The sequence below is a fragment of the Salmo trutta genome, chromosome 23, assembly GCF_901001165.1.
Source record: "Salmo trutta chromosome 23, fSalTru1.1, whole genome shotgun sequence".
Classification (NCBI taxonomy): Eukaryota; Metazoa; Chordata; class Actinopteri; order Salmoniformes; family Salmonidae; genus Salmo; species Salmo trutta.
The window spans coordinates 15,707,850-15,717,485 of record NC_042979.1 but is presented as its reverse complement, the minus strand read 5'-3'; the positions used below and the strand labels follow the sequence as shown (position 1 = coordinate 15,717,485).

Sequence of the window (9,636 nt, the reverse complement as noted above, 5' to 3'; positions counted from 1 at the left end):
TTCCACACTTAGGGACTATTCTGCCTGTGGTAACTCTACTATCTGAATGACTGATCTTGCTCAACTGACTGGGTCCATGACTTCTACTCTTGCATAAACCTTGAATCCATGTTACCCAAAGAGGAGGCTCATTTTGTTTTTGCTCTGTCAGCCAACAAGACTAGAAAACTTATAGGGCTGAATTGATGCAGTGTCCTCCCAGACAAGACGGCACACTGGGAATTATTTCTCTCTCTCTGTTTTCTTTCTTAGCTTCCTATTTGTTATTGTTGTTTGTTTTGTTTGTTTCTTGTCACAGCCGCCATTGTAAGATCTGATCGTCTATCATCGCTGTCAGGCACATGTGTTTTATTCCAGACGGCTGCCATCTCTCACTATTGTTTCTGGGCACCTTTCAACCTCCACTAATTGGCCTTTGTTAAGGCAGTGAACTCAGGCAGTGAGTTGGGGAAAACGCTGGAAGTCGCTCATCTGTTTGTTTGGCACTGTGCTCTGGTTGGGGAGGGAATGGGAGACTTGACACAGCACCAAATGTGACGAGTGCTTCTGGCACTGACACAAGTGACATGGTGATGGAGCGAGCATAGTAATTTTGAGTTATGTCATTGTACTTGAATGAGGGGAGAATGCTGTAACAGCAGTGAACATCCTGTGTCTGTGGCTGATTTTGTGTCATTGTGGTTGTCTAGACTCTATAGAACTCTGCTTCAGTTTACACTGATCCTCTCTTTATGTACGACATATTTATGTATGTGGACGGCTGCATGCCTATTTGAAAATAGAAATGAGCACGGTGTACACCGTATAACAAGACAGATGCTACGCTCACGTTGGGTAAAAAGACATTGAGCAAAAGCTATTGTGTTTCTACCCACATTTGAAATGTGGGTAGAAAGAAAATGTTGTGATCCATTTAATAAACACTAGAGACCAGCAAAATGGATAAAAGGGTGTGGCAGTAGCAGGAACAGTGGCACCTATTGGGCAAAACCCGGTACTTTCACACAAATATATGGTAAATAATACAAGCAACTTCAATTGCTAATGTCTCTGAACAGGGGAAAAAAACATCACCAGATTTGCAGGGAATAAATTACATAGGATGAAGAAGCAATACTCGAAGTGCAGCTCCATACTACTTGTCAGACGGTTGTTGGGGTGGGATTGGCATGGTGTGTGGGGTGTTCGTGGGTGGCATGGTGTGTGGGGTGTTCGTGGGTGTCAAGGTGTGTGGGGTGTTCGTGGGTGGCATGGTGTGTGGGGTGTTCGTGGGTGGCATGGTGTGTGGGGTGTTCGTGGGTGTCAAGGTGTGTGGGGTGTTCGTGGGTGGCATGCTGTGTGGGGTGTTCGTGGGTGGCATGGTGTGTGGGGTGTTCGTGGGTGGCATGGTGTGTTCGTGGGTGGCATGGTGTGTGGGGTTTTGTGGGTGGCATGGTGTGTGGGGTGTTCGTGGGTGGCATGGTGTGTGGGGTGTTCGTGGGTGGCATGGTGTGTGGGGTGTTCGTGGGTGGCATGGTATGTGGGGTGTTCGTGGGTGGCATGGTGTGTGGGGTGTTTGTGGGTGGCATGGTGTGTGGGGTGTTTGTGGGTGGCATGGTGTGTGGGGTGTTTGTGGGTGGCATGGTGTGTGGGGTGTTCGTGGGTGGCATGGTGTGTGGGGTGTTTGTGGGTGGCATGGTGTGTGGGGTGTTTGTGGGTGGCATGGTGTGTGGGGTGTTTGTGGGTGGCATGGTGTGTGGGGTGTTTGTGGGTGGCATGGTGTGTGGGGTGTTTGTGGGTGGCATGGTGTGTGGGGTGTTTGTGGGTGGCATGGTGTGTGGGGTGTTTGTGGGTGGCATGGTGTGTGGGGTGTTTGTGGGTGGCATGGTGTGTGGGGTGTTTGTGGGTGGCATGGTGTGTGGGGTGTTTGTGGGTGGCATGGTGTGTGGGGTGTTTGTGGGTGGCATGGTGTGTGGGGTGTTTGTGGGTGGCATGGTGTGTGGGGTGTTTGTGGGTGGCATGGTGTGTGGGGTGTTTGTGGGTGGCATGGTGTGTGGGGTGTTTGTGGGTGGCATGGTGTGTGGGGTGTTTGTGGGTGGCATGGTGTGTGGGGTGTTTGTGGGTGGCATGGTGTGTGGGGTGTTTGTGGGTGGCATGGTGTGTGGGGTGTTCGTGGGTGGCATGGTGTGTGGGGTGTTCGTGGGTGGCATGGTGTGTGGGGTGTTTGTGGGTGGCATGGTGTGTGGGGTGTTTGTGGGTGGCATGGTGTGTGGGGTGTTCCCCCATATTGTTGAACTTCCCAATTCACCGCTTTATTGACAATGTTTTGATCCGAAATGGATCTTCCTCATGTCTTTCTCAATGGTCCAAATCAGATGTTGGGTACTATACTTATATATAATGTAAATATATAATAAATATAATATAATGTAAATCCTATAAATTAAAAGGGCCAATTTGGGTACAATCAATTAGCTTAATTTCTCAGAGATCAAATTAAATGTCAGCAAAATAATTTGGCGGGAATGCTCATCTTATCTGTTTTTAACTACAGAAAAGATTTCAGAATCATCTGAGATGGTGGGTGTCATGGCTTGCTGAAATGACATGGAACGATAAGTGACTGTGATATGTGGTCTGATGTTTTTTTCTCTCTGCCCCTCCTCTCCCTCTCCCACCTAATTTCTCACACATTCTCTCTCTCCCTCTGCCATTCTCAATCCCTGCATCATCCTCCCTCTCCCTCCCTCCCTCCCTCCCTCCCTCCCTCCCTCCCTCCCTCCCTCCCTCCCTCCTCTAAACAGGCCCCGCACCAGATGGGCGCCCTAACGTACTACCGGTATGAGCAGCCTATCGTGGACTACTGCCAAGCCCATCAGCCCCTGCGGCTCAACATGGGCTACGAGGGCCCCCCGCAGGGCCTGGAGGAGCTGGGGCCACGCGAGAGGGCCACCATACAGACTGTAGCGCTGCCCACTGTGCCCTCTGCCACCATGGGGGTGAGGGCCAGGCCCCGCTCCCCCCCCTCTATCCTCAGAGTCCCGTCCGAGGGCACCGGTGGTCCCTTCCCTCCCCCAGAGCGCACCACCACGCTCACCTTTGGACGCTAACAGCTGGAGCGAGAGGCTGTCATTTGAGGCAGGGTGGGGATGCCACAGATCCACCATGACTCTTGAATAGAGGGCGATGGAGCGGAGTGGTTCTTTGGGGCCTTTTTTAGCACATTGGCATGGGAAGCCACAAAGGGGCGGAGGTGAGGAGAAGAAAACAAAAAAATATCAATTTACATGGCTAGATGCCTTTGGCATCTGGCACCCGGAATGTGACCATTATGAAGGCTGATGCATCCTGGGAGTTCTGCTATCATCTCTCTTTATTTTTCCAAACACTTCAAAGTGGCCCTCCTGCTCCCCTCCTCCTGGCTCTTGGGAAACTTGAAACGTGATGCAACATGCATGACACGTTAACATTAACATCGCTTTGGTTACAGCTCTGGCCCATACAGCGACAACATTGTAGGGTGCCTGCACCAGGGAATGGATAATGACAGTTCTTTCACGCTGTGTTTGGAGTGAAAAAGGAATGTGCAATAAACAAGGTTTCTGGAGGAAAATGAAATGAGGGAGATATAAAGAAAAAGAAACATCGTGACACAAAATCATGTTTACCAGAGCTCAAAGGCTTGCTGTTATTCCCATTAAAATTGCCAGTCAGCGGTCATAATGCTATCTAATGGGAATCATTTCATTAAAATGAGCTAATTTTTCTAAACAGGAGAATGATGTGGCGAGGGAAAAGAAGTAGAGCATTGAATGATTTCCATGGAGGTCACAGTCTCATGCTAAGTTCTATTCATGTGCTCATGTCATACCAAAGATGTGTTATTTTAGATGTACATAATAGCATTTGTTTTCTTTATACTTTTTGTTTCTGAAAACATCCAAACTGGTACACATTAAATGGTTTACTTTTTATAAATGTACGTCTGCCACCTGTATACAGATATGTACAACCAAACCACATGATATCGTCTACGCAGGCTGCCGAGGCCTGTGTCTGTAAATGGTGGCGCAGCCTACTCAGTTTGCCAAGTTGTCATTACAAAAAGATAATTTGATGTAGTCCGATCTATAGGAAAAATATAGGAAGCATGTGTAATGGCTTGTCAAGATTTGGCAGCTGGCTGGAATTGGCCCACCATGTATTATACTCTCTATGATCTGGGGAATTCATGGGTTGATATCTATCTCATTAAATCCTTTAAATGGAATAGCTGGAAGTGAAGTATTAGGGCAGAATGAAGCTCTTTAAAATGCCAATGCTTTGCGATGCTCAGTTTGATCAAATTGGGCAAAGCAGTTAACAAGGATGTCTGCAGGTCCTTCGAGGGATCTCAACTGAAGGCTGAATCTCTTACCACCTGTAAAGGCCTAGCAAGCCATTTTACATATTTGATTTCTCAAAGCAATGCTTCATTTTCTTGTAACTGTTTGTGATGTGACCGGTAGGTTGGTATTCTGGTGGGTTGGTGATGTACTGCTCCTGTGCTGCCCCCTACTCCCTCAGAGACAGTGCAGACACAGAGCCCAGTGCCTCATCGGGGCTTGTTGGACTGGCTGACACGTTGATGTTTCTTCGACCTCCAGATGAACTCACTGACTGTGGTGGACTGCCACTGGGGATGGATATTGCCTGTTAACAACACAGCCATTTGCCAGCCAGTGTGCCTGACAGTGTTCGGACGCTCACCAGATGAATGTGGACACTCTCTCTGTCACCCATGGCCACTATTGGACATCCTTAACCATTGATTGATGGAGTTGATGATGGACTTGAACATTTGTTGTGGTTGCTTTCAACCGGCACCCCCCACCCTCCTTACTCCCCATGTCCAAATAACAACATGCTATGGTAATTTTTGTATCTGTCTGGATAATTGTCTGTGGTCATCACTGGCCTGCCACAGGAGAAGGTAAGGGCCGGGATATGGATTGGGGGGGAGGGGTATGCTTTTGTGATGTTTCTTGACCTGGGAGCAAAAGTGACACTTTTTGAGATGATCAAAGATGTCAAGAAATTCTATAAAATACTCAATCAAAAGGACAAAATCCATCTGGACTTATGTGTCTTGTAAATATAGAAAAAAGTTACATATTTCGCTTCTTCTGAAACACAAACTGCTTGTGGCCAGAAGAGGAGCCTTATCCACGAACCAGTGTGAGGAAGGGAGTCTGTCCTGAAGATGGCTTTGGGAGGGAGGTGATGATTCCCACCATTTGCTCTTCTCTCCTTGTTTTAATGATGAATATGTTTCTAACTGCTCCCACATCCCTCCACCACGTCCCTCCACCACGTCCCTCCACCACGTCACCATTCTTGCAGAGATAGTCTATCACTGAGGTTATTACTCATTTCTCATGGTCACACCCCCTACCTGAACCACACATGACAGGGACATTGGAAGCCCTAACATAATGACTTGAAGTGTCAATAATTTGAAGTGTCTGGGCTGTAGTAGAGTATTTTTCATAGCAGGCTTCAAATAAGCCATTTTCTTGGTACAAGTCCTTCTTTCGTTATTAAAGTTATTTTGAACAGTTTTTTGTTGTGCCATGATAACTTTATTTTTCATTTAATAATTTACCAACCCCTAAGCAAACACAGAAATAATGCTCTTATAATGATATCATGATCTAGAAGTTTTTTCAGATATGCCCCACATATTACATAAAAACTGTCGGTTTACTCAAAATGGTTTCTGACTGCAGTGCTGGTTTGAGTTTAAATTGTAATAAATGTTGAGCAAATGTCTTTACAAATGGGACATCTCACTCTCAGTTCTATCAACGTCTTGCCTTACTCTTTATACCTCCCCTGCCCCCTGCCATCTCCCTGGCCTGGATCTCATAACTCCCCTGCCCCTTGCCATCTCCCTGGCCTGGATCTCATAACTCCCCTGCCCCCTGCCATCTCCCTGGCCTGGATCTCATAACTCCCCTGCCCCCTGCCATCTCCCTGGCCTGGATCTCATAACTCCCCTGCCCCCTGCCATCTCCCTGGCCTGGATCTCATAACTCCCCTGCCCCCTGCCATCAACCTGGCCTGGATCTCATAAGTTCCCTGCCCCCTGCCATCTCCCAGGCCTGGATCTCATAACTCCCCTGCCCCCTGCCATCTCCCTGGCCTGGATCTCATAACTCCCCTGCCCCCTGCCATCTCCCTGGCCTGGATCTCATAACTCCCCTGCCCCTTGCCATCTCCCTGGCCTGGATCTCATAACTCCCCTGCCCCCTGCCATCTCCCTGGCCTGGATCTCATAACTCCCCTGCCCCCTGCCATCTCCCTGGCCTGGATCTCATAACTCCCCTGCCCCCTGCCATCTCCCTGGCCTGGATCTCATAACTCCCCTGCCCCCTGCCATCAACCTGGCCTGGATCTCATAAGTTCCCTGCCCCCTGCCATCTCCCAGGCCTGGATCTCATAACTCCCCTGCCCCCTGCCATCTCCCTGGCCTGGAATCTCATAACTCCCCTGCCCCCTGCCATCTCCCTGGCCTGGATCTCATAACTCCCCTGCCCCCTGCCATCTCTCTGGCCTGGATCTCATAACTCCCCTGCCCCCTGCCATCAACCTGGCTTGGATCTCATAACTCCCCTGCCCCCTGCCATCTCCCTGGCCTGGATCTCATAACTCCCCTGCCCCCTGCCATCTCCCTGGCCTGGATCTGATACCTCCCCTGCCATCTCCCTGGCCTGGATCTCATAACTCCCCTGCCCCCTGCCATCTCCCTGGCCTGGATCTCATAACTCCCCTGCCCCCTGCCATCTCCCTGGCCTGGATCTCATAACTCCCCTGCCCCCTGCCATCTCCCTGGCCTGGATCTCATAACTCCCCTGCCCCCTGCCATCTCCCTGGCCTGGATCTGATACCTCCCCTGCCATCTCCCTGGCCTGAATCTCATGTCTGTCTTTGGTGACTTTGGTGAACCTGTTTTATAACATTCTAATTCTTTCCGCATGCTGACTATTAGGGAAACCACATCCTGATATGAGGGTGTGCACTGAACTAGAAACAGAAAGTATGGAGAATCTTTCCTGTTTGACATGCCCTCGAACCACAAAGACATGTTTTCACACACACACACACACACACACACACACACACACACACACACACACACACACACACACACACACACACACACACACACACACACACACACACACACACAGGTCACTTTGTTTTCTCTCAAGCAAGCTGTTCACTGAGCCCTCCATAGCCATTCCTCTCCTGAGTAGATTGCTCTAGCACAATGGGCCCTCCATTCTCCATGCAGTCTGTATGCATAGAGGCTTTTGTTGGATGAGGTTGTACCCCAGAGAGGCTTTCCTCTTCTATCCTGGTAATACGTTTCTAGACCAGTCTTCATTATTTAGTTTTCTTCATTAATATGTTTCCTTAAGCAGTAATCTCTTAACAGCAGTCCAACAACGGTCAAAGCGATTTCACCCCAATATGTAATTGGAAGGTGAAATGAACACATTATAATCACAATTAAATTAGTGGCTAATAAGTAATCGGTTTACCATTATCTACATCCATGATCAGCACTGATACGGCCATTGGAATAAAAGGACCCTGCTGCCTTGCATTAACTAGTCTTTTGACCCATTTTTCTTATGCCGTACTGTATGGGGGCTTTCAGCACAGGGACTAAACTTAAGGAACATCTGTGCTAGCCCCGCAATGCCGACAGGCTTTGTTTTTTCCTCTGCTTTGTTTCTTTTGGGTTTTGTTTTCCCCTCTACCCCCACCCTCCGAGTCTGGGCTCAAATCCCTGCTGGGAACAGATTTTGCTGAAGGGGGGCTGAATGAAGGTCTGAAGTGTTGCAGGGAAGCCTTTCATATTTCCTTGTTTATGCTCAGAGGAATGGCTAAATGCAAATCACTAGGGGGAATGGGGAGGGGGGAAGAACAGAAATTAAGGAAAGGGGTAAGAACAAGGGGATTGTACTGTATTTGGTTAAAACAAAGGTTCCGCGTCCCATGCACACCAGGGGATGCTATCCTAACACCTTGCTACACATCTACAGTAAACATGTAGGAGGCGGCACACAGACACCTGCCTATCTCCTAAATCCTTCCACACCTTGGCTGTGTGCAGTCTTATCACGCCTGGTGCACATGGCTGAGGATGCAGTGAGCGGTCTCATCATTGTACTCTGCAACTTCCCCACAGGGCCTAACATCTGCTGCTGATGTACCATGGCTTTTGTTGCCCAGGCTCTGTCACTGCTGGTGCACACGAAGTTTGTGGTGTCTTAAACCTGGTCCTTATATCTCACCATGGCTCCGGGCTCTGCAGCACCTCAGCCTCCCTGCCATCAACACAACACATCCCCCATCCAGTTCATCTGAGGCCAACCACAGAGCTTCAATGGCTTCTAAGTGATCAATAGATTTGAAAAATGTATTCCCAGCCAGATGTGGTTTTGGGTCGTCTTTTCTAGTCCCTGCCATCCACCTCTGAGTCCAACACTGGGGTGTTATACAGTTACAGTAGAGGGCCTCTATAGGGCCCAGAGCATGTGGAGACCTGAGGCATTACAGGACAGTAGGAGGAGCTCTTACATCCCTGTAATTCTCCTGAATCAATGTCCCATTACGGATGTTCAGGCCAGTCTTTTTACCTCCCCATTGATTGCTATTGTTCCATGCTGTTACATATTAGCTGTAAGTCTTTAACCTTAATCCCTATTGTCTTGACCCTAGTTTATAACCATTGCTTATGCCAAAGGGCAGAGTAAAATCTAAGCATAACCATTAACCTGTCAGAGAAACAGGCGATATTTTGGTCTGACAAAGCATGTTTACACCCCTAATTGGATTTCTGTTAACAGAAAACAAGGAACACTACTTTCATATAGACTCCATTTTACTGCCACAGTCAATGTAGAGATGTGAACGTATAGTAAAACTGACAGAAAACAATATTATCATATTATTTTTCTCCTTGCCTGCTCCAAGCTTCTCCACACTCTCCCGTCCCACCAATATCCTCTTATTCTTTCCATGATATTTCCATGGGAATTCCTGCTTTTCCCTCTCATCCATCTCCTAAGGAGGGCATTGATTTCTGTGGGATGTAAATATGCGCTGCATTGTTTTCTTCTGTAGTTGGTTTGTTGTTGTTTTGGTTTTTATATTTTATTTGTATGTACTCAGACCTAAAGCGGTTTTGTGGAGACCTGGTCCAAACGCAAAATATGGCTCTTTCGTTGAGTATATTATTGTCAGAAAATGTTTTGTAAAAATTTTGATGACGAAATCTAAAATAAATACATTTAAAGATTAAAATGTTCACCGCGTTGTTCCTCTGTTTTAGTTGTTGATACCTTACCCTAAACCACCAATTATGGTCTCTGAATATTATTGTGCCATATAGTAGCTCAACATGTATTGTATATGTAGTTAAACATATTCTGAGACAGCAGAAAAACTCCTAATTTCAGAAAAGCAATTAGGAAATATCAACGACATATATTAAAACTGATTATGTGAGAAAAAAATAAGCACATTTTCATAAATACTAAGCTTAGTCTCTCATTTCTGTAATCCCTTCGGGCAATATAGTACTATCAGTTCATATACGTACAC

At 47.5% G+C, this 9,636-nt stretch overlaps 1 protein-coding gene across 1 annotated transcript in view; it reads left to right on the top strand.

The window, feature by feature from the left end:
* Positions 1 to 9,336, top strand: part of LOC115159482 (leucine-rich repeat transmembrane neuronal protein 4-like) — a 133,089-nt gene extending 123,753 nt beyond the window's left edge. Inside the window, exon 3 of the mRNA XM_029709239.1 lies at positions 2,784 to 9,336. Coding sequence (XP_029565099.1) covers positions 2,784 to 3,089 — 306 coding nt within the window. The 3' untranslated portion in view covers positions 3,090 to 9,336. The remainder of the gene's footprint in view (positions 1 to 2,783) is intronic.
* Positions 9,337 to 9,636: the final 300 nt, after the last annotated feature.